The 27,033-nt window shown below is 42.9% G+C and overlaps 2 protein-coding genes across 5 annotated transcripts in view; one reads left to right on the forward strand and one right to left on the reverse strand.

The window, feature by feature from the left end:
• esrp1 (epithelial splicing regulatory protein 1) overlaps positions 1-10,198 on the forward strand; it is a 21,947-nt gene extending 11,749 nt beyond the window's left edge. For both annotated transcript variants that reach the window (XM_077012722.1, XM_077012723.1), the window contains exons 13-15: positions 1-23; positions 5,409-5,580; positions 8,526-10,198. The exon at positions 1-23 is cut by the window's left edge and continues 185 nt beyond it. In XM_077012722.1, coding sequence (XP_076868837.1) covers positions 1-23; positions 5,409-5,580; positions 8,526-8,636 — 306 coding nt within the window. In that variant the 3' untranslated portion in view covers positions 8,637-10,198. The remainder of the gene's footprint in view (positions 24-5,408; positions 5,581-8,525) is intronic.
• epb41l4b (erythrocyte membrane protein band 4.1 like 4B) overlaps positions 1,569-27,033 on the reverse strand; it is a 34,699-nt gene continuing 9,234 nt past the window's right edge. Inside the window, exons 8-23 of one of the 3 annotated variants that reach the window (XM_077012721.1) lie at positions 26,009-26,096; positions 25,484-25,572; positions 25,313-25,382; positions 24,890-25,059; positions 24,693-24,802; positions 24,382-24,412; positions 24,243-24,276; positions 23,929-24,044; positions 20,124-20,263; positions 19,769-19,917; positions 19,521-19,604; positions 17,545-17,606; positions 17,330-17,425; positions 17,087-17,210; positions 16,887-16,984; positions 1,569-2,984 (exon numbers count right to left, since the gene is read on the reverse strand). In XM_077012721.1, the coding sequence (XP_076868836.1) occupies positions 2,960-2,984; positions 16,887-16,984; positions 17,087-17,210; positions 17,330-17,425; positions 17,545-17,606; positions 19,521-19,604; positions 19,769-19,917; positions 20,124-20,263; positions 23,929-24,044; positions 24,243-24,276; positions 24,382-24,412; positions 24,693-24,802; positions 24,890-25,059; positions 25,313-25,382; positions 25,484-25,572; positions 26,009-26,096 (1,486 nt within the window). In that variant the 3' untranslated portion in view covers positions 1,569-2,959. Of the gene's footprint in view, positions 2,985-11,539; positions 12,103-16,886; positions 16,985-17,086; positions 17,211-17,329; positions 17,426-17,544; positions 17,607-19,520; positions 19,605-19,768; positions 19,918-20,123; positions 20,264-23,928; positions 24,045-24,242; positions 24,277-24,381; positions 24,413-24,692; positions 24,803-24,889; positions 25,060-25,312; positions 25,383-25,483; positions 25,573-26,008; positions 26,097-27,033 lie in introns of those variants that run through there. The other 2 variants (XM_077012719.1, XM_077012720.1) reach the window with 2 other exon arrangements.

Below are 27,033 nucleotides of genomic sequence, written 5' to 3' on the forward strand. Positions count from 1 at the left end.
AACTACACTGCCTACTATCCAAGGTAAGAGCACCTGCACATTAGCACATTAGCAGGAACATAAGGGCCCTTGCTCAAGGTATCCTTCTGACTGACAGCAGTCCTACCCACCATGTAACAAGCATGATTTTGTCAATCAAAGCCTCAGTCACAGAGGACCATGTAGGTACATGTGTGGACTACATCACCCCACACCACTGTCTGCATAGATTCCTGCTGCGGATGGGGAGGCAGTCAGAACTGTTTAAGGCAGTGGGACATATTTGAGACAAGCCTGGCGACTGTTTATCAGTGGCACAGGTCTTTGAGTATTCTGTCAAACATTCAGTGTACACACATTCTTTATCTGACATAGCCTAGTATCATTTTTGTGAATGGCTTGTAGTTTTGTAGCTTTGTGTATACAATACAACTAATATACATATTTTGAGAATTGAGTTTGGGTTATTGTGGCTCAGTTACATTTTCACATTTATATCCAGTTTTTACTTTTCTTCATGTGTTTGTGAATATTTGTATATTAATACATATTGTTGGAATACATTCTACATCAAAATCAGATATGGTTCTAAAAAGTAATTTAGAAATATTACTGATGCATTTGGACTATTCCTTAGCACAGATGACTTCTTGAAATTGAAATTTAGGACAGTCTTTCATATATGAGATTTTCACATGTCTGTGGTTTTTTTAGATCACATATCATTTTCCTCTGGGTGGGAAATGTTTCGTGTTTTTCACGTTTTTGTGGCGTGCATTTTTAGACTGACGCATGCCTGGTTACATCTCAGTAAGACACTTGCACTGCTTGTATTATCTTTCATCCAATAAGACGGTGATATCACCATTCGTTTGCACTAGCAGATTACGGAAATGCGTCAAGCTAAAAAAATTGCATTTTTAAAGCAGCAATAGCAACACTGAAGATATGTTTTGCTGGAAGATTAACATAATTATTATATAATTATTTTGTGGTAGTCTTCTACCCCTTATCAATACAGGAATATGTTTTTTTATTATCGCTCTGTAATATTATTCTCACTGTAATTGTTGTCAACTGGCTTGTTATTAAGGCACTCCTCCCTACTGAGTAGCACACCTGACTGAATTTCTGGCCCTGGCTAGTAAACCTGAATCTGCCCTGTTAGGCCAGTAGACCTGGTGCTGAGACCCTGACCACACCCTATTGCGCAAGTACACCTAGCATTGAGATCTTGACCCCGCCCTATTGCATTAGCTGACCTGGAACTGAAACTCTTGGGCTTGGAGGGTTGAACAGTTCATGGGTCTGACAGAGTTCTGGCAGTGTAGCATGGAGCTGGATGGGTGTGGTCAGACTTTCTGTGTCACATGTATATTGTGGAGGGATAGTCTAGCTAATGTTCAGAGTTTTTGGTGAAATAAAATAGCCCTTTTCTTGAAGGGAGAATATCTTATTGCACTCTAAGTCCTGAATGCAATGCGGAGCTGTAACAAAGGAGTACTCTCTCTCTCCAGCCACACATCCTTATTTCACTGTAGATATTAGCTTTAGAGTTCATTTTATGGTCTACTGAGCATGTGTGCTCCTTAAGGAAGCAAATCAGGAAAGAGGGGTTGAATACAGTGTTGTGTACATAGGACCAGATCTGGTGGGGTCGGTTCTAGAACCCAGTGATCTTTAATGTGGACTGTGTTCCAGAATGCACGTACCTCACTTTTGGATTACTCCAGTCATGGCCTCCATCTGCTGGTGTGAGTACACACTTGGCCTTTCCTCTTGGCACTTCCTTCAGTGTCTCAAGCTTTTACTGTTTGAACCACAAGCCAACAAGGAGAAGCTGGTGCTTTTGGTCCTATCTGAAATTGGCTGCTTGAATAAATGTTAGCAAACTTCCACATTTCATTTATTCAGCTCAATACAGCTGTATGTGACCTGAAACACTATAACAATAGCAAGCTAGTTATCATGCAATCACACAAATTTGCCAAAGTCATCAAAATATTTGCCTTCTCTGCAGTAGTAACTTGCACAAAGAAACGATGACTTAGTTAAATGCAGCAGTTAAAGTATGTATTATTTGATAAACATTTCATTCTTTTTACTTTGCAATTATAATGTGAATTCCAATTATATACTTCCACGTGCTGATTTGGGAGTATAAAGGAAGACTTTATTTTTACACTGAATGCTTTTCAGTAATAGTCTTAGTGATTGTATGGGTATTAGATGTGTGTCAATTGGGTAAAGGAGGATGCAGCTAAATAAACAAACATCATTTAATGGGAAGACCATAATCAGTGGTATCATAACTGTCTGTGGTCAGGAATCCAGAAATCAATTAATGAAGCACAGGAGATATAACAAAAATTAAGTGGAAAATATGAAAGACGCAAAGGAAAACATGAAACAAACATGAAGAGAAACTTAGAACTACAGGGGCGAATAAAAAAAGCAGAGCAAATGGAATTATATGACTGGTATGTACAATAAGCCACATCACAAAACACGAGGTATAAAAATACTCAAGATAACCACAATAGTGCTGAATGGAACCAAAAATATTGACCAAACAAGACATGACACACAGGAACAGGGGCGAAGGGAGCGGGACAAGAGCCTTGCTGGACCACAGGGGACTGGAGGACTGACAGGACTGTGGGGACAGACACAGAGACAGGTAGAGGAACCGAGAGGGCGACAAAAGGTATTGAGACAGAAACAACGACAGGGACAAGGACAAAACTAGCGAAGGAAGGTGGGAAGAACACAGGGACAGATAGGACTGCTGGCACGGCCACGGGAGGCAGATAGGGTGGAAACAGGAAACAAGAGGGCTTGTGGGTCCAGCAGGTCTGGAGGCGCTACAGCAGCGCCGTCCTGGACAGAGGGCGTGGCCAAAGCAACACCCTCTTGGCAGTGGGAGACAGGGCTCAGGACAATGTCTTCAATGTTGGTGCCAGGTCTTAGGTTGGTGTTTTCAAGACTGGAGACAGGACTCGGAGCTGGGGAAAAGGAGACACACAGAGGAAGGCTCCTGGGCATGTTCTCAACTTCACTGTCCCTCCCCCCGACATGGACTGTAGGTATAATAACCGACCAACTGAGAACTCAAAACATGCGGTATAAATGCACATGACAATATCTAAACAATAAATGCATGAAACCGATTAGGGGTGAGACCAAAAAATCACGAGACAGAACCTTGTACGTAAGAAAAACACAGCCACAAAGGGACTCACGCCACTACAACTGCGAAATCAGAGGAGAAAACTGTAAAAAAAAAGTTTTTGAAAAAAAAAAAGTCACTGAGTTTGGGGGGTTGGGGCAGTTTCCTTCACAGATCACTGATTCACTGATCACTGTCATACAATGTATGTATAAAATACTGCAAAATATTACTATATTAAAGTAGTGACTTTACGTTTGGATCAAGGGTGTAGACTTGCTCATGACATTGGTGGGAACACATCACTTACGTCCTAACTCTGCGTCCTTGATCAAATTTTTTGTATGGACAATTTTGTAGGGATAATACCTGGATATTGGTGGGAAGGCGTCACTTCCGTCCATGCTAATCCTACACCCTTGTTTTGTATTACTTTTTACTCCATTAATTGACAGAGTTCTGAAATACCTGTTCACCATTTTATGTCTCCACTATTTCAATTGTGGAAAAACAATATTTTAAATGAAACTCCATCTAATAATACCAGTTCGCTTGTGGTTTACATGGACCGTCCCACACGCGCCTGTATTTGGTGTGGCATGCTCACAATCACCTCAGGACGTGCACAACTTGTCCATATAAATATGCTCCCTCCCCCCGCAGACATTACTGGCGAGAAGGACCTTTCATGCAGAATACCCAATCCCTAAGCTCCTCTTGAATTGGTATTTTCCACTAGTGTAAACAACCCAAACAGGTATAGTTAGTTTTAGCATCTGTGAGAAAAGTTTTTCATACCAAACCTGAGGCACTTTTTTGTGTACACTACCTAAAAGCACTGTTCTGCAATACATCATGGATTTGTTCGTTTCTTACATTTTGCTGAAGATGATATTAATGTAGAAAAATGCTTGGCACTCAGTTGTGAAGGGCGTGTCTTTAAAAGCGGATTGTAATCCGGGTGACTTGGCACATAATCACTGGAGTTTAAGCAAGAATTTACCAGATGTTTACATAACATGAAAAAAATACTCCAATACAAAAAAACTCCAATATTCTGCAATTTATCTTCAAATGCACAGACAAAATATTTAATCAAAGTAATTTTTGACACTTATGAAACCATACAAAAACAGTGTATCCACACCAACAGGAAAATCCAGTGTTCAAAATAAACACTTGCCACTGCGTCGTGTACGTTAATGAAGGAAAAGAAAGGCATGAATTGCCTCAGAAAGATCTGACAAATGCCCGTCACGATGTTCGGCACGTTTTAAAACTATTAGATAAACACAGGCTTGAGCTTGCGCTGTTGCAGCAGGACAGTGATGAGAACTGTTCATTTAGAAGGGAAGAAGTTTGAAAAAAAAGCTGTAAGTAATCCTTGTTAAGTTGTAATGTAATCCTGCTAGTAATAACCGCATTTTTTTTAATGTAGGCTACTAGTGATCTAATTACTGCATTTTTAGAGACTGTAATGCAATACAGTGACGTTCTTTTTGGATCCTAGTTATGTAATGCCGTTACATGTTACTACCCAAAGTTGTGATTTATCTCATTGTCCCTATGCTTTAAAGTGAGTTTAGAGTGTAGGGGTAATAGTTGTACTTTTGAGAGTGTAGGGGCAACACTTGTGCTTTTCACCGAGTATCAGGGTAATAGTGGCGCTTTCTAGGGAGTGTAGTCGTTGGGAGTCTGCAGGCTTGTGCACTCAGTTACTTAAATGGAGCAGTGAAAACATAATGGCCCTGTTTTAGTCACTTACGCAACCTGAACAGCATGCATTAGATGGGTGTGTGTGTGTGTGTGTGTGTGTGTGTGTGTGTGCGCGTGCCTTTCACACCCAGCTCCTATAACATAGCCCTAGATGTACATTTGTGTGGGAGAACTGGATGGTTTAGCTGCTGTGTGTTTGTATAATGAAGCAGGATGAGCAGGAGGTGGACTGAGGGAATGACTTCATGCTTTTATAACTATAACAGATTGATACTAAACAGTAGTTTGTATCTGATGTGGTCTGAACAATAAACACATAAATGAGTTAACTGGGAGTAAATGATGACAACTAGCCTCAGCAGTGTACTGAAAGCATACAAAAGGAATTAAGCAGGATAAAACTGACCTCAGAGCAGTTAGTGTTTAAGATTGATAAGTCAGCACAGCAGGAGTTAGTCAAGACCTTGTGTAATGTTACCAATCACAAGAGTAGTGCTTGTGGATTGGCTAACTGGACCTTTTAACATGGTCACGTTTCCTTCAGTCCCCCAGGATCTCCGCCAAACCTGGGCTATTTCCCAGGAAGCCACACCCCCTCAGCAGGCTCGGTTCTCTCCAGCCCGCCCACAGCACTGATCAGGATGCAAGCCCACGCCTCCACTCACACCTACCCCAGTGGTATGAAAGAAGTCCTCAGCATGGTACAGGGTTATCAGGTGGGTAAAAACACTATAAGGCAGATAATGTGATTTCGTCTTGTAACAATAGATAACCTAATTAACAATAAAAACATCCCCCCCATTGCCTGTGAAGCTAGATATGGTACTGTAAAAGTATTGTCATCTTTGGTAAAGCTTAGTAAAGAAAAAAAAGAAAAAAAGGATTTAATGATCATTTTCGTTTATCAGCTCAATCTTACACTGAAAATATGAGAGAAATGAAAGAAAAATCAATGTGAAAGCAAGAAGATTTTTTTCTACAAAAAAAAATACTTCATGTGACTGCGTTTTGAGGATTAGCACTGGCCCTTTGCCAAGCTAAGAGCCTCAAGACGTCCCTTGTCATTCTGGGCTGATTATTAGAACATCTGACAAGATCCCCAGGGCCTTAGGAAATACACCTCCACAACACCACACACTCACCACCATACCTCACAACAGGGATCCAGTTCCTCTCTGAACTAACCCTTTAATGCCAAATCAACCCTCTGGTGTTTGTTTCCACATTTTATTGTTGTTTGTTTTGGTTTATTTGCTTGTTGCTTTTGATCTTATAACCCAGTTCTAGTCAAAGGTCCATAGACTGACCCATGTATTGGGGTTTGTTGTCAGTGGCAATTTTCTCACAAGCAGTTTGGAATTAAATTTGGCACTTGGCAGTTGTGGAGGTTCTTTGGAGAAAGTTTTGCCTGCTCAACCATCAGTCAAAAGGATAAATAAGGATGAAGTCCTCCTGATCCTGTAAAAGGGAACATTACCTGCATTCTCCTCCATGCAGGCTTGAACCTTCTCACTCAATGCCCTCTTAGTGGAGCATTATTTTTAAAGCCTTTTACCTGATTTATGAGGGTGAATGCCATATGTGGATGGATGACTAAAGGTATTTGGCCTGTGATGCTTCATATTTATTCTACACTAACACTGGAAATTAGATATAACTACTTAAGAGTTCCAGTCTTTAAAAGCTTATATATAAATGGAAAATTGCTTTTGTTTGTTCCTGCAGTTTCCGGTAATTATTTTTTACTATTCAATGTTTATAGTTTTAATGCATAATGTTTCTGTGAGAAACGTTCCCCCACTGAGATGTCAAATTTTTCTCAGATTTTCAGTATAATATTAAGCTGACATCATTAGGTTTTTCCACAGCCTTTTTGACCAGAAGACTGGACGGCAGTGTAATGTTGCCTGCCAGTGTCCTGCTTTCTGATTCAAAGTTCACAGCAAATTAAAAGAGGTGTGTGGGGGTGTGGTGTAGGGTTAGAGATAACTTTTGGGTGTGCTGTGTCTTCTGGTGTTGCGTATTAGAAATTTAGTCGCCTAAGTGTTTCTGAGTAACAGTTACATAGTTCATTGTCACACTCCCTAGCTAAGCTAAACAGGTTCCCCTGGTCTGGATTCCCTCAGACACACACACACGCACACACGGACACACACACACACACACACACACACACACATGCAGGGTGTGGTACACTGGCTTGCAGTAACTTGATTCTTCTGTTTTATTATCTGTGTTCCTCCTTAGGCTTAGTTCATATTTTGGTTAAGGATCAGTGAATGTATTTACACATGAATTAGCACATGCTCATGATACATAGCGGGTTGCTTGTGAATATTAATCTCAGAAGTGGCATGGTTTTAGAAAAATCGGAATGAGTCGACTTTGTTCCAGAAAAAGAAAGTGTCCTTTCAGTCACTCACAACACCAGTGCGCACTCTCCGAGTCGTTGGAGTGTGTGTGTGTGTGTGTGTGTGTGTGTGTATCAAGCTGTCTAATTGTGGTTCAGGATGTAAAAAGGGTCGAGATTGAGCAGTTGGAGATAATTATAATGTTAATGAAAGTGGTCCTAACTGTGGTTTAATGACTCTGGTGTTTCTGCGTTCGTTCTTTATAACCCTTCACAAGCTGACACCTGAATCCACGCCTGCCACTCCATGACCACGCACGGCTGGTTAACTCAGCAGTGACCTAGGGTGCTTGGGTGCAGCCTGTCTTGCTGCAGTTTAAGGACATTTTGAAGCTGTTCTGATTTCTGTGCTAGGCTTTTAGTGAAAAGTGTAGACATGCACCCCTCGAATGTCATTAATTACGTACAGATGACCATGTTGACAGACTCATTGAGAAATCACTCAGAACATGACATGCTGAGGGATTAATGAAGGATCGAAACAGTGGACCTGTTCAGTGGTCTGCTGAAGTTCAACAGAACTCTGGCAACAGATGAGCTTTTAATGCCCCTGCGAGCCCTATAGGAAACCAGCCTGCTCTGGAACGCTACAGGCATTGTTGGACAGAAAAGAGACGAATTGTTATTATAGGAGTGTAATATCGCCACCTACTGTCATTTAATTTATTTTAAGAGGAAGTGAGGTTGGTTTAGGCATTTAGGAAACCTTGTAAGACGAGGAGAATGTATAGCTTTCTGACCACACGTAACGTGATATCTTGGTGTACGCACACACACACACACACACACACCACCACCACCACCACCGCCACCATATGATAACACTATACACACACTATGCGATAACACACCTACACCCGCAAGGGTTACTTCAGAGGAGGGTTACTTCAGAGGAGGGTTACTCCAGGCCGAACTTCAGGGGTGCTCTCCACCCTCCCTGGAGTGTGTAGGCAAAAGCAGGGAGGGTGTGGGCCCTGAAGTTCACCTGTATGTCACCCACCCTGCTTCCAGCATCTCCTAAGCAGACCAGCGTTAGGGCAGATGGTGCCCATGGCTGCCCAAGGACAGAGCTTTAGGCATCAGGAACAACAGGAGATAAGAATAAATTCACTCATCTAGTTCAGTAGAAGTCAGTAGACACTTTCAGTAATCCACCATGTACCAGGTGACCAGGTGAAACTACTGTGGTTGTTTCAATATCTGACCCCCCCCCCCCCCCCCCACCTATGTCTCTGTCACTCTCTCAATCAGCCCAGCAACAGCGATGCCTTGGTTACACTCCCCTCCTTACTGTCGGCAAAACAGCCTATTGGAGAGCAAGGTCTAGGAGGAGGAGCCTATCTGGACTTGCAGTTGCTATAAGACATGCCAGTCACAAAGCCATGGAGCCTCGATGGAAAACTAGTTTTGGCCCCCAGAAACACAGCAAGTTATGTCACTGTAGCTATTTATGTGAAACCTATGAAAAGAATATATGTATTTGAAATTTGAGTTTTTATATATATATATTGCACATTGTAATTTTTATGCATTAGTATATGTATTAGATATTCTCCTTATAGTCAGTACTGCCAAGCACTGGTTGCTGTGAGAGATTTCTATGTATGTCTGTTTTAACTGTGTGTGTGCATTAGCATGTGTGTATGTGTGAGGAATAATAACTCTTTCTCTCAGGAAAAACAAAAAATCCACAAACAATTGGCAGACTGCCTTGTCTTTTGCCTTCTGTATCAAAACAGACTGTTTTTTATAATCAATCTTTTTATTACCAGTCTAAGCCAAAGGATTAGTCTGTGTGTGTGAGTGTGTTAATGTGTGTGTGTTTGCCTGCATGTATGTTTGTGCTTTTATCCCAACTGATGTGACTCTACTGTGAGCATGTGTATATCCACATCGATATACTCAAGCTCGACTCTCCTGTTCTGAAGCTTCCATGATGAAGTGTAAAGAGCTGAAAGTGACATAGAATGTTTACAAAGTTGGTTGGGCCTGCATTCCCTGGGCAGTCCTGCAGGGGGCGGCCTCTTCCTCACCTGGAGAAGTCTGCAGTGGTCGCTACTGTCTGCAAAACTCATTTCGCCAAAAAATAAATTCAGGGTCAGAATCACGAACAACTGCTACTTACTATACTCTGTGTGTGTGTGTGTGTGTGTGTGTGTGTGTGTGTGCGCGTGTGTGCGTGTGTGTAGCATGCAGTATCTTTGTGTGAACTGCATCAGATTATCAGATGTATGTGTGTAATTCACAGCTGATTAAAGGACAAGCATGCACTTAACATATAGTCTTAGTGGATGTGAGCAATATACATGTAAATGCACACACACACACACACACACACACACACACACACACACACACACACACACACACACACACACACACACACACACACACACACACACACACACACACACACACACACACACACACACACACACACACACACACCATGATCAGAGAATGGACTTACTGCACTCAGCGAGTGTTCTGGACCTACTGTAACTCCTGCAGATGTATTTCAAGTTGATGTCTCTCTATTAGCAGGTTTGTGTGAGCATGTCATGTGACCTCCTATACAGTCCCAGCGGAGGGTCAGCGCGTTAGCCTACAGCCACATTCTGACCAATCACCACTCTCATACCCATGCTTTTCTTTTAGTGATGCTTGGCTAAGCTTTTATAAAAAGATGGGATTAAAACGTGTTGCAGATGATACGATACAATGTTTTAAATCCCAGTTTAGTTTCTTCCCAGACATGCCAACACAAGGACACGGGAGCACTGCTCACACTGTTACCATGACAATCACAATGGAGAATGTGAGAGATCATTTGTTTGGCTGTAATATAATGGAGAAAGTGTTATTTTATTTTGATATTTCATGTTAACTTAAAGCAAGAAAATAAAGCAAAGTTAACAACTGTATGGAAATGCTTGACTGAATGAATGTTTATTTACATTTATTTAAAATTTGCTTTGCAATCAAAAGAACAATTGGAAAAACAGTACTATAAACTTTGATTTTCTCAGTGTTCTTATTATTCTGAACATAGTCTGTTATCAAAATGTTGCTCTGTCAAAAGTAAAAACAGACTCGGGAAATATAACTGATCAAAATGTAAATAATAGCAAAGAAGCCAATAGTTTCATCAGCACTAAGCCTGAATCCAGACCGTTGAACCTCAAGTTTATACATGGCACCATCTAGTGGTGCACAGCAGTCACAGCTCGCAGAAAGAGCTTCAGGAAACCAGTGTGCAAAAATGAAATGTTCACACTGTTTCACATTGTTTAAATCACTAATCTTCACTTTGATCCCTTATGCCTTATCCTTATACTTAATCCTTTACACCTAGTGCTGTAGGCTTTGACCTTAGGCCTGGTCCTATAGGCTTTAACTTTGTACCTAGTTCTTTTGAATTTATCCTTAGATCTGATCCTTTATGTCTGATCCTCTAGACCTGATCATTTAGGTCTGATCCTCTAGACCTGACCATTTAGGTCTGATCCTCTAGACCTGACCATTTAGGTCTGCTCCTCTAGACCTGATCATTTAGGTCTGCTCCTCTAGACCTGACCATTTAGGTCTGCTCCTCTAGACCTGATCATTTAGGTCTGATCCTCTAGACCTGACCATTTAGGTCTGCTCCTCTAGACTTGATCATTTAGGTCTGATCCTCTAGACCTGATCATTTAGGTCTGATCCTCTAGACCTGACCATTTAGGTCTGCTCCTCTAGACTTGATCATTTAGGTCTGATCCTCTAGACCTGATCATTTAGGTCTGATCCTCTAGACTTGATCATTTAGGTCTGATCCTCTAGACCTGACCATTTAGGTCTGCTCCTCTAGACTTGATCATTTAGGTTTAGACCATGTAGTTCCAAGTCAGAGCAAAGCTGATTTATGCAGAAATTATTCAGCATTTAATAAACTGTCAAAGTTAGCATCTATGTAAATAAAATTAGATACTGTGTACTGTATACTGTGTACACTATATACTGTACAGTATATAATGTATACTGTACACTGGAAACTATTGTGTACTGTATATACTGTAAACTGTACTGAATATCCTGTACACTGTAAACTGTACTTTGTTTTGTATGTATTGTATACCGTACACTGTGTACAGTATATACTGTGTACTGTACACTGTAAACTGTGCCGTATACTGTGTTTTGCATATTGTAACTGTACTGTATACTGTGTACTATATATACTGTATACTATGTACTATATATAATGTATTCTGTACTGTACATGCAAAAGTCACCGTCAAAATGTTAGAAATTTTAAATGAAAAATCATGTGAAAGTTTTTTTTTTTAAACAATATACGTACAATGTGTATGTACAATGTACCATTTTAGATTTACTTAAACAGGTTTGACCCAGTGAATACACACATGGTGTGGACCAATGAAGAAAATACAGAAGAACTGAAACAAACTGAACAATGTAAACATTAAGAGTTCATTATGCAGCTGTTCACTTTGAGGTGCAGAGCTGCGGGTAGATGTAAACATGTTATGAAGTAGTCTACATTATTGTAGACTCAATATATTGTATTGAGTGTCTATAAACATGATATGGCAGATGCACATTTTACAGCTAATTAGCTTTTCTAGTTTAAAAATAGATTTAATTACATATGCATTTACAAACAGACTTACGTCAGCTGGTATGTACAAAAGTCTTTTTAGTGCAGTAAATGAAGGTGTATTTTGTTATAATGTTGTGGTGTGGGTGCAGGTCAGTGTATTCCTAGAGTTCCGTCATTAGTAAAGCCCTCATCAGTTTTTCTCTGTCCAGTCTCATGTCTTCATTGCTAAACACACATGCGAGCACGCGCGCGCATGCACGCACGCACGCACACACACACACACACACACACACACACACACACACACACACACACACACACACACACACACACACACACATTAAGAGACAGGGGGGGGGAGAACAGTAGAGATACAGATTAGTTTGTTTAGTAGGGAGACGTGTCCAGACGAGACTCCAAATATGTGAATGTCTCTGCACGTATGTGTGTATATGAGTCTTACCTCTGTATGAGGTAAGGTGTGAGTGTGTGTGTATATGTGTATACATGTGCAGCTGTGTGTGTGTTACCTGTGTGATTGTGTGTGTCTATGTGTATACATGTGCAGCTGTGTGTGAGTGTGTGTGTATATGTGTATACATGTGCAGCTGTGTGTGTGTGTGTGTGTGTGTGTGTGTGTATATGTGCATACATGTGCAGCTGTGTGTGAGTGTGTGTTACCTGTGTGAGTGTGTGTATATGTGTATACATGTGCAGCTGTGTGTGTGTGTGTGTTACCTGTGTGAGTGTGTGTATATGTGTATACATGTGCAGCTATGTGTGAGTGTGTACCTGTGTGAGTGTGTGTATATGTGTGCAGCTGTGTGTGTGTGTGTATATGTGTATACATGTGCAGCTGTGTGTGTGTTACCTGTGTGATTGTGTGTGTCTATGTGTATACATGTGCAGCTGTGTGTGAGTGTGTGTGTATATGTGTATACATGTGCAGCTGTGTGTGTGTTACCTGTGTGATTGTGTGTGTCTATGTGTATACATGTGCAGCTATGTGTGAGTGTGTGTGTCTATGTGTATGCATGTGCAGCTGTGTGAGTGTGTGTTACCTGTGTGAGTCTATGTGTATACATGTGCAGCTGTGTGTAAGTGTGTGTGTCTATGTGTATACATGTGCAGCTGTGTGTGTGTTACCTGTGTGATTGTGTGTGTATATGTGTATACATGTGCAGCTGTGTGTGAGTGTGTGTGTCTATGTGTATACATGTGCAGCTGTGTGTGAGTGTGTGTGTCTATGTGCATACATGTGCAGCTGTGTGTGAGTGTGTGTTACCTGTGTGAGTGTGTGTATATGTGTATACATGTGCAGCTATGTGTGAGTGTGTACCTGTGTGAGTGTGTGTGTATATGTGTATACATGTGCAGCTGTGTGTGTGTGTGTGTTACCTGTGTGAGTGTGTGTATATGTGTATACATGTGCAGCTGTGTGTGTGTGTGTGTGTGTGTGTGTATATGTGCATACATGTGCAGCTGTGTGTGAGTGTGTGTTACCTGTGTGAGTGTGTGTATATGTGTATACATGTGCAGCTATGTGTTAGTGTGTGTATATGTGTATACATGTGCAGCTGTGTGTGTGTGTTACCTGTGTGAGTGTGTGTATATGTGTATACATGTGCAGCTGTGTGTGTGTGTGTGTTACCTGTGTGAATGTGTGTATATGTGTATACATGTGCAGCTGTGTGTGTGTGTGTGTTACCTGTGTGAGTGTGTGTATATGTGTATACATGTGCAGCTGTGTGTGTGTGTGTGTGTGTTACCTGTGTGAGTGTGTGTATATGTGTATACATGTGCAGCTGTATGTGTGTGTGTTACCTGTCTGAGTGTGTGTATATGTGTATACATGTGCAGCTGTGTGTGTGTGTGTGTGTGTGTGTGTGTGTTACCTGTGTGTATATGTGTATACATGTGCAGCTGTGTGTGTGTGTGTGTTACCTGTGTGAGTGTGTGTATATGTGTATACATGTGCAGCTGTGTGTGTGTGTGTGTTACCTGTGTGAGTGTGTGTATATGTGTATACATGTGCAGCTATGTGTGAGTGTGTACCTGTGTGAGTGTGTGTATATGTGTGCAGCTGTGTGTGTGTGTGTGTGTGTGTTACCTGTGTGAGTGTGTGTATATGTGTACATGTGCAGCTGTGTGTGTGTGTGTGTTACCTGTGTGAGTGTGTGTATATGTGTATACATGTGAAGCTATGTGTGAGTGTGTGTGTGTTACCTGTGTGAGTGTGTGTATATGTGTATACATGTGCAGCTGTGTGTGTGTGTGTGTGTGTTACCTGTGTGAGTGTGTGTATATGTGTATACATGTGCAGCTGTGTGTGTGTGTGTGTGTGTGTGTGTGTGTGAGTGTGTGTATATGTGTATACATGTGCAGCTGTGTGTGTGTGTGTGTGTGTGTGTGTGTGTGTGTATATGTGCATACATGTGCAGCTGTGTGTGAGTGTGTGTTACCTGTGTGAGTGTGTGTATATGTGTATACATGTGCAGCTGTGTGTGTGTGTGTGTTACCTGTGTGAGTGTGTGTATATGTGTATACATGTGCAGCTATGTGTGAGTGTGTACCTGTGTGAGTGTGTGTATATGTGTGCAGCTGTGTGTGTGTGTGTATATGTGTATACATGTGCAGCTGTGTGTGTGTGTGTGTGTTACCTGTGTGAGTGTGTGTATATGTGTATACATGTGCAGCTATGTGTGATTGTGTACCTGTGTGAGTGTGTGTATATGTGTATACATGTGCAGCTGTGTGTGTGTGTGTGTGTGTGTGTGTTACCTGTGTGAGTGTGTGTATATGTGTATACATGTGCAGCTATGTGTGAGTGTGTACCTGTGTGAGTGTGTGTATATGTGTATACATGTGCAGCTGTGTGTGTGTGTGTGCGTTACCTGTGTGAGTGTGTGTATATGTGTATACATGTGCAGCTGTGCGTGTGTGTGTTACCTGTGTGAGTGTGTGTATATGTGTATACATGTGCAGCTGTGCGTGTGTGTGTGTTACCTGTGCGAGTGTGTGTATATGTGTATACATGTGCAGCTATGTGTGAGTGTGTACCTGTGTGAGTGTGTGTATATGTGTATACATGTGCAGCTGTGTGTGTGTGTGTGTTACCTGTGTGAGTGTGTGTATATGTGTATACATGTGCAGCTGTGTGTGTGTGTGTGTTACCTGTGTGAGTGTGTGTATATGTGTATAGATGTGCAGCTATGTGTGAGTGTGTACCTGTGTGAGTGTGTGTATATGTGTGCAGCTGTGTGTGTGTGTGTGTGTTACCTGTGTGAGTGTGTGTATATGTGTACATGTGCAGCTGTGTGTGTGTGTGTGTTACCTGTGTGAGTGTGTGTATATGTGTATACATGTGCAGCTATGTGTGAGTGTGTACCTGTGTGAGTGTGTGTATATGTGTATACATGTGCAGCTGTGTGTGTGTGTGTGTGTGTGTTACCTGTGTGAGTGTGTGTATATGTGTATACATGTGCAGCTATGTGTGAGTGTGTACCTGTGTGAGTGTGTGTATATGTGTATACATGTGCAGCTGTGTGTGTGTGTGTGTGTTACCTGTGTGAGTGTGTGTATATGTGTATACATGTGCAGCTATGTGTGAGTGTGTACCTGTGTGAGTGTGTGTATATGTGTATAGATGTGCAGCTGTGTGTGTGTGTGTGTTACCTGTGTGAGTGTGTGTATATGTGTATACATGTGCAGCTATGTGTGAGTGTGTACCTGTGTGAGTGTGTGTATATGTGTATAGATGTGCAGCTGTGTGTGTGTGTGTGTTACCTGTGTGAGTGTGTGTATATGTGTATACATGTGCAGCTGTGTGTGTGTGTGTGTTACCTGTGTGAGTGTGTGTATATGTGTATACATGTGCAGCTATGTGTGAGTGTGTACCTGTGTGAATGTGTGTATATGTGTATACATGTGCAGCTGTGTGTGTGTGTGTGTTACCTGTGTGAGTGTGTGTATATGTGTATACATGTGCAGCTGTGTGTGTGTGTGTGTTACCTGTGTGAGTGTGTGTATATGTGTATACATGTGCAGCTGTGTGTGTGTGTGTTACCTGTGTGAGTGTGTGTATATGTGTATACATGTGCAGCTGTGTGTGTGTGTGTGTGTGTGTGTGTGTGTTACCTGTGTGTATATGTGTATACATGTGCAGCTGTGTGTGTGTGTGTGTGTTACCTGTGTGAGTGTGTGTATATGTGTATACATGTGCAGCTGTGTGTGTGTGTGTGTTACCTGTGTGAGTGTGTGTATATGTGTATACATGTGCAGCTATGTGTGAGTGTGTACCTGTGTGAATGTGTGTATATGTGTATACATGTGCAGCTGTGTGTGTGTGTGTGTTACCTGTGTGAGTGTGTGTATATGTGTATACATGTGCAGCTGTGTGTGTGTGTGTGTTACCTGTGTGAGTGTGTGTATATGTGTATACATGTGCAGCTGTGTGTGTGTGTGTGTTACCTGTGTGAGTGTGTGTATATGTGTATACATTTGCAGCTGTGTGTGTGTGTGTGTGTGTTACCTGTGTGAGTGTGTGTATATGTGTATACATGTGCAGCTGTGTGTGTGTGTGTGTGTGTTACCTGTGTGAGTGTGTGTATATGTGTATACATGTGCAGCTGTGTGTGTGTGTGTGTGTGTGTGTGTGTGTGTGTGTGTGTTACCTGTGTGTATATGTGTATACATGTGCAGCTGTGTGTGTGTGTGTGTGTGTGTGTGTGTGTGTGTGTGTTACCTGTGTGAGTGTGTGTATATGTGTATACATGTGCAGCTGTGTGTGTGTGTGTGTGTGTGTGTGTGTGTGTTACATGTGTGAGTGTGTGTATATGTGTATACATGTGCAGCTGTGTGTGTGTGTGTGTGTGTGTGTGTGTGTGTGTGTGTTACCTGTGTGAGTGTGTGTATATGTGTATACATGTGCAGCTGTGTGTGTGTGTGTGTGTGTGTGTGTGTGTGTGTGTGTGTGTGTGTGTGTGTGTGTGTGTGTGTGTGTGTGTTACCTGTGTGAGTGTACACTGAGGGGCAGCAGGTGGGACACCGAGCTTGGACAATAGAGGGGAGATGTGTCACCGTGCTCCAAAGGCGGGACACTCTTGTGCTGAGGAAATACAGAGCAGAGTGTGATCCAGTCAAAGAAAGTCCCCCATCACACAACAGCTACGAATCACTGCACACCAATAGCCAGCAGAACAGAATGTACCGGCGGGTAGATTGGCGGCTGGACCTGTTTGTCCAATGAGCTGTTAGATGTGGATCTCCCCATACTGCTTTCAGAAGAGATAGCAGCAAGGGCTTCTGGGAGATCATCCTCGTCACTGTGGTTACTACGGAACAAAACAGGGATCTTTTTACCATGTATTTGTTGTATAATATTCCCATAGAAACTAATAAAACAGATGAGGCTTTAAAAGTAAGTGTGTGTGTGTGTGTGTGTGTGACTCACAAACTGTACTGCCTGACCAGGCGTTTACGGCGCTCCACTCTAGGCCTGTCCGTGTTCACACTACTACAGGCTGAATCCTGAGAGGAGCTGGGGACCCTGTGAAAATGAGTCCAGACAGGGTCCATTACAGGGATGATTAGAGAAGAACACACACACACACACACACACACACACACACACACACACACACACACGCACACGCACAGACTACACACCTGTTGTGTTCTGTACTGGAGGAGTTTCCCTTTGAACTTCCACTCTCACTCTGCATTAAATGCTATGAAAAAATAAGATAGCAATACATCTTTAATGTAAATTGACACACGGTCACTCATGCGCACACATACACTATTTTTCAGCGATGCAAGATAGCGGATTTCCCCAGATACCTTCACAGGAACTACAACTACAAGTACTGTAGCCATTAACTCATCTTATTGATAGCGTCTTAGCCTTAGTATTTAACATGTGGAGTGGTGCATGTTAGTTCAGGGGCCTCCGGGATTAGCGACTCCCATGTTAAAGATGAGGAAGACTATAAGACATGATGGAGGGCAAGCAGAAGAAGCAGGAACAGAATCAGAGCCTGTTTCTCTATACTGAATCTCTCCAGATCCTTCAGATCCTCCAGATCCTTCAGGGTCCTTGGTCCTCATTCACGGTGTCTTCTCCTCAGCCAGTCTGCAGGGTTTCAGTGGCTTTGGGTCAGGAAACTGGGATTGTTGATCCTGTGGACAGTGAACCATTGTGTGCAGGACTGGAGGTTTACGTTTGGATCCCTTGACTTGCCCGAGGGACAGTTTTAACGTCCTAAACAGAGGCATCCAGATAATAATCTTATGTTTAATGGAGCTCTGTGCATCTTAACAGGATCCCTGGGAAATTAGGAAAGAAAAATGCTCTATAACAGATCCAGGACCATAAAGCTCCAGACCCTCAGCAGAGAGCAGGTGTTCTTAGGCATTACCTTGACTCTCTCTTTCTTTCTTTCTTTTTATTACATGAAACTCACTTAATGTTTGTTCCCTAAAGTTCTCATTTTGACCAGGTCTGGCTGTGGCTTCCCTCAAAACGCGGTTAATACCCAAACATTAGAGATGGGTGTTTTATTATAGCCATTACCTGAAGGTCAGCACCATTTTGTCTTTCATTTGCACAATTTCAGATGTTTCCAGTGATGATGGATGACTAAGGGGTTTGGCCCGCACGTCACTTTTTATTCATACCTCACTGAAATCATGGACAAACATTTAACAGTGCCTAATGACTCCTGAATTTTTTTTCTTTTTGTGTCCTGTGGGCGCCTTTTGTCGTTAGTATGAGTCATCCTTCCTCACTTTCTTCATACTCATCATCATTCATTTCCTTCTTCACCAGTTAGTTGATCTCAGGGGTGTTTTAGACTGTTACGGCTTCCCGAGCAGCTGGGATCATGATCCAGAGTGGCATGTCTCAAGCTGGCAGTGGTAATCCTGGGCAGGGAGGTTGCCATGGAGCTGGTGCCACCCGTATCCTGTCATTCTGAGATCAGGTTTAGCAGAGTCAACCTTGTTTAGGTTTTGTGGCAGTTTATTTGATCAGTTTTGCCACAGCAGTCACATACACTTGGTGCGGTTGGTTTAACTGATTTTAAGTTTTTCCCCCCTAAGTAAGCACCTGGTCCACCAAGCAGTTTACATGCATTGTGCAAGTCAACGTATGTTATGGTTACAGTGGGTATTGAGGCGCAATTTACTTGGCGACATGTCCACCACTTTCTGAAACATTTTGAAAGCAATCAAAAATATTTGTATAATATATTATACAAAATAGTTCACACAGTAATGCTCATTTTAATTAAAAAAAATAAAAATGTATTATGTTTCTAATGACAGAAAACGTTGATTAGAAAACGTATTATATTTTATGTCACGAATTCGAGGTAATAAACACATCACAACTGATGTTTCTTGAATTAAATTGAAACAAATCTAAAAGGTTCACTAGAAAGCTATTAAAAATCTTTCAGAACTTCAGTCTCGGCACTCATTTCTTATCAGTGAATGCGCGCACCCGATGGCTTTATTTCTGACGGGAGCACGAATTTGAGAGGCAGCTGAATTAATTGCGTCAGCCGCCCACAATCTTGTCCCCAGCTGTTTCCAAAACAAAGCTCCACCCATGTGTATGAAGGTGTGGTGGTGCGACTTACTCTGCGAACATTACTGTGGAGTTGATCTTGTAAGACTGTAGGGGAGGAGGGGAGGCTTTTCTCTGATAAAGGCTTTTCTTCTGCCTGTGTGGAGTGAAAGAGGGAACCAGACAGACACGGATGTAGGTGTGCACATATATAAAGGGGGAAGGAAGGCGGCGTGGTCTTCAAGCTCTGTGTCTTTACAGAGAAACATCACTACCAGATGTGCCACTCTCCAAAACAAGCACAACCTGTACATTACTGACTGTGTCGATGTTGATGTGCAGGGCTGGCCAGGGGCTGGAGTCTGAGGAACTGGGTTCTGGCTCCATTGGGCTCAAGGTACGCAGCTGGCTTGAACTCCTCAGAGCACGATCAGGTTCTTCAGTGTGTCCCCCAGGAGTGACCCAGGGCTCTGAAGCGCACACACAAGCACACACACGCCCACACAGGTACACATGCGTGCATGCGCATGCATGCATGCATACACACACACACACACACACACACACACACACACACACACACACACACACACACACACACACACGCCTATATTCACTGCATAATCTTACTTAGGCTTCAAGAGGTACAGTGTGATTGCTTTGTTGTCTGACTCACTGGGTTTGGCTAAAGAGAGGCATGGGGTTTCCTGCTTGTCGTATCCATGGTGATGGTAGCAGCGATGGACCCTTCCGGAATGCGGCAGCTCGTTCTCCTCCACACTAAACCTCCGAGAATCTGCACTGCTCAGTGGGAAACTACAAAATGACATCATACGCTGCAGAAAAACTACAAAGCGCCTCACATTGACCATAGACAGTCCCAAAAATACTCTGCCTACTTAGACAGTCAGTCAGGGACAGCAAGACATTTTGAATTCATGCATTATGTCATATGCAATTTATGGTCTCATCCTAAAAATGTAGTAACTGTCTTGGTATTTTCAGCTTTTTGCAAAGAATAGGTTTTTGTGAAGGACACACATGGTACACCTCCACACCCTGAAACCATGCACATGAATGTCACATTGTAAACTTCTCCAGGATTAAACCTGCATATTAGTCTAAAGGTACGTTTCCTGAGGCCAGTTAATCAGGGCAAGTATTCAACCCCCCAAAACATCATTAGAATCACCTGGATTACAAAAGACACTTAGACTGCTCCAGCCAGCATGTTTATTACAAACCAACAGACTCTTTAAGCAAAGTCAAAATGATCACTCTAGCACATTTACCTCGTTGTTGTTCAGCCATTACTGTGTTTCTATGCCCTTGTCTTCGGAAATAGGCGAAGTTACTCCCGAGCTTTAGAACTGAGGAGGCCGAATCAGGAACACCTTCCAACATCGCCCTGAATTTAGCACCACCCGCCCGTCCTTCAGTTTTAACAAGATGCTCAGTCCCCACTGAAGGAAACCATCTCCACAACTCTCCCACCCCCAGACTTCACTGCTGAGATGATGGTGTCTGCTGAGGAATGGGTACTGCTAGATATGTGCCACATACAGCGGCTTGAAATTGGGCCAAAAAGCGTATTTTGTCTGCCGCTCGGTTTTGATGGACGATTCGTCTAGGCGGCGTCTGGGTGGTAGGGTGCGGCATGGTCGTGGTAGTGGGGGGGGGAAAGTGGACCTGACTACCCAGGGCCCGAGTAGGGAGAGGGTTCATGTGTCTGGCATTTATAGGAGCCCACTGACATTGAGAGTGTACAGGGCCCAGAATGAGCTGCTATGCCCCTGGGGTGCAGTACCCACTTACTCACCAGTTCAGAAATGCTCATGGTGATATGTGAACACCTGTGTTAGGCAGCATTAGAACTTTACCTCTAATTTTCACAGAATGCTGGTTGGTCTTTATTTTCAGGGCTCTTCACAGCCAGTGATAACTGAATTAAGGTTTTCTATTCAATGTCATGGCAATAATGACTAATGATTCATAAGTACAGATATGCCCTCGTATGATTTGACTGCTGTAATGGTCTTCTAATTGGATGCTCCAAACAGTTGATAAAGAAGCTACAACTTGTTCAAAATGCTGCAGCTAGAGTCCTAACTAAGGCTAGAAAATTTGATTATATTAGTCCCACTCTCGCGGCATTACACTGGCTTCCGATTAAATATCGAATTTAATTTAAAATTCTTCTGTTAACCTATAAGGCGTTAAATGGTCTTGCTCCACAATATCTTAGTGAACTCACTGCTTACTATAACCCATCTCGCCCTTTGCGCTCCCAAAATGCTGGATTTCTCCTAGTTCCAAACATTTGTAAGACTACAGCCGGAGGCAGAGCTTTCTCCTTTAAAGCCCCTCAATTATGGAGTAGCCTTCCAGCTCCAATCTGAGATTTGGACACAGTTCCAATCTTTAAATCTAGACTTAAGACTCATCTATTTAATCAAGCCTTCAGTTAATATTCCCCTTGTAAGGTGTGGGGCTCGGGGGCCCCCAGACGTTGAGGTTTCTGGTTATCTGAGATGTTGATGCTGTCATCCAGCTGTGTCATGGCATCACTCTAGTTGTGACAATGACTTGACTGGAAAGCAATATCTCAGTGAGCTCTCATGACTCTGGTCACCTGAACCCCTCCCTTTAGTTATACTGCTATATATTAGCCTGCCCGAGCTACATGCTGATCACTGGCATGTGAGCTATGTATGTTTAAATCAATGGTGGTTTAAATTGATGTCCACACATTGATGTCAGTCTGTATTGTCTTTTTGCATGCTTCTACCCAAGACAATTGCATGCAAGCACCTACAAGCACCTGAGAGATGGTCTGGCTTGCCAGTGGATGTACTGATGCCGGGGTTTGCCGTTGTCGCAAGAGGACGTGCTGATGCTAGCTCCTACCTTAGGCTCACCATCTGTACCGAAGGGACTGTGACTACTTGGCCAGGGAACAAGAACTATAACTGTAGAACCATTGGCTCGTTAAGGTAGTATCTTTCATCTGTGTAAACTTCCACAACTGGAGGTGAATTCCTTGTGCAAAAAAGCATTTCTCAGATAGTAAGTTGTGTCACAGAATATTGACTTATATAAAACCAACATCACTTTCAATGAACCAATTCATGGGTCAGTCTTTTAGTAAACTAACAACGCACAATATATCAAAGTCTCTTCTGTAATCCAGACAAATGAGTCTTGTAAGGAGGCCGAATGCTTTTGCAGGCAGAGCACATCACTGAAAAATACCAGACTGTGTTGCAAAATAATTACTCAAATAAAATTAACACCAGTATTCAGGATCATAACACTTCAATTAGTGTAAACCATGCATTTATTTGTTAAGGCAGTTCCCATTGCAAAAATAAATCCTTTGACAGCCACAAACACCTTTTAATAGATTTACTATCAATCAAAAGGCAATGAAGGGATCAGAAGCAGCATAAATGGATCACTATTGCAAACGTCTGTTAAGGCATGGTCACGTACTGAATAACACGTACTGACTAACTGCTGTGACTGAATGCTTAGTACTTGTAAACAATAAGGCATCGATCTCATATGACGTCCTCTCGTGATGCCTACGCAAATACGTTCATACACACAAACGTCTGGGTTCGTTCTGTAAGCCTCAACACAATGGTGTGTGTCGATGCAGTTAAAATATTAAAATATGCACTACTTGGAAATCCATTGAAACTATGAATACGCTGTGTGTTTTAACTAAGTCATCGCAGCTTTCAGTGACATTTCCTATTCATCACTGGGAACAAACGGATCATCAAAACGCAACACGCTAAATTCCAGGACAAACAGTCCAGTACAAACAATCCAAGACAAACGGTCCAGGGAAAATAGTCCAGGACAAAGAGTTCAAGACAAACACACAAGGGCTGCATCCTCTCCACGGCCCTGTAACTGAGAGCATGGATGTGCAGGAGGTGGTTTGATGAGTCCAGTCAAACGATCACATGCGATGGATGGATAGATGGATGGATGGATAGATGGGTGCATATAGGATCAGCTGGATTCCAGTGGGTAGGATGTGACTGCACGCCGATAGATGGAGATGTGTTGATGTGATTGGGCGGGGCCATGTGGTTGGCTCAGTGCTCTCCTCCTCTTTGGGGGGCGGGGCTACATCTGCGGATGCACTCAGAGTGCAGTCATTACTTTGTCTTTGTATATCACAGACACACTCCTGCTGACCTGCTCAGACACCAGCCTGGTGTTTGGTACCACAGTGCTCACAGGGGGTCTGTCTGCATAGGGTGGTCTATACCACACACATACACACACACACACACACACACAAACATACACATAACGAAACAGATACATGCAAACCCTAACAACTAAGTTTGCGTCCAAATGACTTAAAAATGTCAACACATAAGACATCAGTGAAACCTGAAAGCTTTGTAGCTTTTAAATATGGATGTTCAGATGGATGAATTCAGAGGGTGTGCACTGTTCACCTGTGAGGTGGAGGGGTGTGTCCCAGTTCAGTCGGCTGTATGTAGAGGGGTGGTGTCAAAGTGGGAGGGTGGGTCCTTGTCCAGGGCTCCTGACCAATAGGAATGTTGTGTTGATACTTAAAAAAAGCAAACAAATAAGCATTCAGTGACTTGAAACTAAAAAGTCATACTACAGACTATTAACAGTAAAAGTATTAATTACAAATATAAATCTTTCACTAAACATTGAGATTCACTACCCCATCCAACCACCACCTGTCCATTTGTTCAGGGTGAGACAGGAAGTGGAGGGTGAGACAGGAAGTGAAGCGTACCGGTTTCAGGTTGCGTTCAGGGCTTGGCTGGCCACTGCAGACAGACATAACACACTCAGCTCACCAGAAGAAGTGCCGTCACTCTCCCGCTAAATGCAGATTCATTGCCACATAACTAATCAAGAGTCTACCCACTCACCTCTGATGCGAGTGCTTTGCTGGAGTGATGGCTGTAAGAAGCAAAAACATCGTAAGCCACCCGATATTCAAACACCCTGCAGTCCTGCCGTTGAGTCTTGGAGGATTAAATTGCCAGATGTCATGCTCGCAAGATGCAAATGGCCAGATGGTTTAAGTGCAATGCATGACTTCAGTGGCAAGTGTGTGGCGAGTTTTGAATCATGCTTATGTATGATGAATCAAGCATTACAATTCTGTGCTTTAACTCATGTCTCACGCAGTACTGAACTTCAGTCAATGGTGTGGGGGTGTCTGAGGCTCTCTGCTCACCCTTGCCTAGCGACTGGGTTCTGGATGGGTATCTTTTGCTGGGTCGCCTCTCGAACGTGCTGGCCCTCCTCAGCCTGCCTGAGTGAGTGGCCTGGTACTCGGTCCGCCCACTAGAAAAAAACAACAATTACAGCAGCCGTGTCTGAACAGGCAGTCTGAACCAATCCTGGCTAAGGTTCATATGCACGTGTGTGTACCTGAAACGGAAACGTGAGCCCAAACGTGTGAAGTCACTACGGCTGCTCTTAGTGTGGGTGGGCTGTCTCAGACGGAAGAAGGCGTGACTCTCCACGGCACACTTCCACAGTTCCTTACACGTGTGAGAACTGGAGAGTTGAAACACAAACGTGTGCTCCTGCTCACGGCCCTGCACGTACACGCAGACACACACACACACACGCACACGATTCATACACACACACACACACACACACACACACACACACACACACACACACACACACACACACACACACACACACACACACACACACACAATCTTTTCACATAATTTAACGTCCTAAATGTGTATATGTACATTCTTGTTTTCATGCATGGTGTGTGTGTGTGTGTGTGTGTGTGTGTGTGTGTGTGTGTGTGTGTATAAAGGGCACACTTACCTTCTCATCATCTTCCACTACCACTAGTGTCAGCCTGTTTCTCTTAAAGTCCAGACGTGTGATTTTAGGCCTTGAAACAAAGTAATATTATTGAAGCAACCAAAACAACGACCAAAAACAAAAGGCTAAAGGTGAGAGGTCATTCTTCCCAGCACATGAAGGGTTGCTCACCAGAAGAAGAGACCGATTTTATTGGACTTTTCAAACACCAGAATTCCAGTTGGAGTAAGACCCAGTGCATACTCTCCCCCATCACGGCCCTGAACACACACAAAGACATGTGGACGTGTGCTAACACACACACACACATATGCCTGCATGCACACATGCACTCACACAGTTTCTCAAAGCACTGTTAACACTGCTGGCGTGTTCTTGTGGTGGATTGTCTAACAAGCTATGCGGTGTTACCGGGTGTGCCTAATTAGCTGGATATGCAGTGTCAGTGGGTGTCGGGTTTAGCTCAGTGTACATTGTTAGTGGGCGTGTTAGTGGGTGTGCGGTGTTAGTGGGCGTGTTTGTGGGCGGGCGGTGTTTGTGGGTATGTTAGTGCGTGTGCGGTGTTTGTGGGTGTGTTCGTGGGTGTGTGGTGTTCGTAGGTATGCGGTGTTCATGGGTGTGTGGGTGTTTGTGTGGGTGTGTGCGGTGTTTGAGGGTGTTTGTGTGGGTGTGTGGTGTTTGTGGGTGTGCTCTCACCTTCACAAAGTGCATATCCACTCCGTACATCTCCAGCCACTTGCACTTATTCAGAAAATTCAGCTCTGCCTGTGATGGGCTCATTCCCCTGATGAAGACATGAACAGTGTGAGGCACAGACAGGCAGGCAGACAGACAGACAGACAGATCAAGTAAGAAACAGACAGACAGATCAAGTAAGAAAGAGACAGACCTCCAGATAGACCAAGCAACAGACAGGCAGTCCAAACAACAGAGACAGACAGACAGACCGAAGGGCACCTTTGCACACACACACGTATACACACAGGGACACAGACAGACAGACACACACACACACACACACACACACACACACACACACACACACACACACACACAGAGATTCCCTCTGAAAGCAGTTTATTGCCAGAGACGAACTTTCTACACTTTAAGAAAATTAATATTTTACACAAGCCATTACAGATTAAGAACCACTTTAACCAAGCCCTTATGTCCAGATAAAAGGAGACATCTGCTGTTTAAGAACTCCAAGCTTCTGTTCATCCTCTGTTTTCTGTCAGTTTTCTTGGTGCTCTGACAAGCACATCTGCATTAATAATCTCATCATGCAGCTGATAGACTAAACCATTCTAGACAGATTCCGTAACTCAAAAAGACGAGTTTTTAATCCCTCCGTCATATCTCTCTATTTCATCCCCGCATAAAAATAATGGGTTATATTAAAATTACTCTGTAGGAAATTAGAGTAAATTCTTAATTGTTAACATAACTGACCATCTTAGTTTTCAAAATAAACTAAAAACGGTTTGCATTTTGTCAAATGGAACTTTTATTTTGTAGTGGTTGTGAAGATCTTTTTTGTAGTTGTGATAGCTGCTTTTGGGTTCCTTTGATTACTTCGCACTACACAGACTTGTCTGCATCTGATATTCAGTTGTAAAGCAGCTGGGGGCTGAAGGACACTTCTGAATAATACATATCTTCCTTATACCAATCTCACGTCCCTGCTTATTTAGTGGCTCCTAGATCTGCCATGTTCAAAT

Source organism: Brachyhypopomus gauderio, chromosome 7, assembly GCF_052324685.1.
Source record: "Brachyhypopomus gauderio isolate BG-103 chromosome 7, BGAUD_0.2, whole genome shotgun sequence".
Lineage (NCBI taxonomy): Eukaryota > Metazoa > Chordata > Actinopteri > Gymnotiformes > Hypopomidae > Brachyhypopomus > Brachyhypopomus gauderio.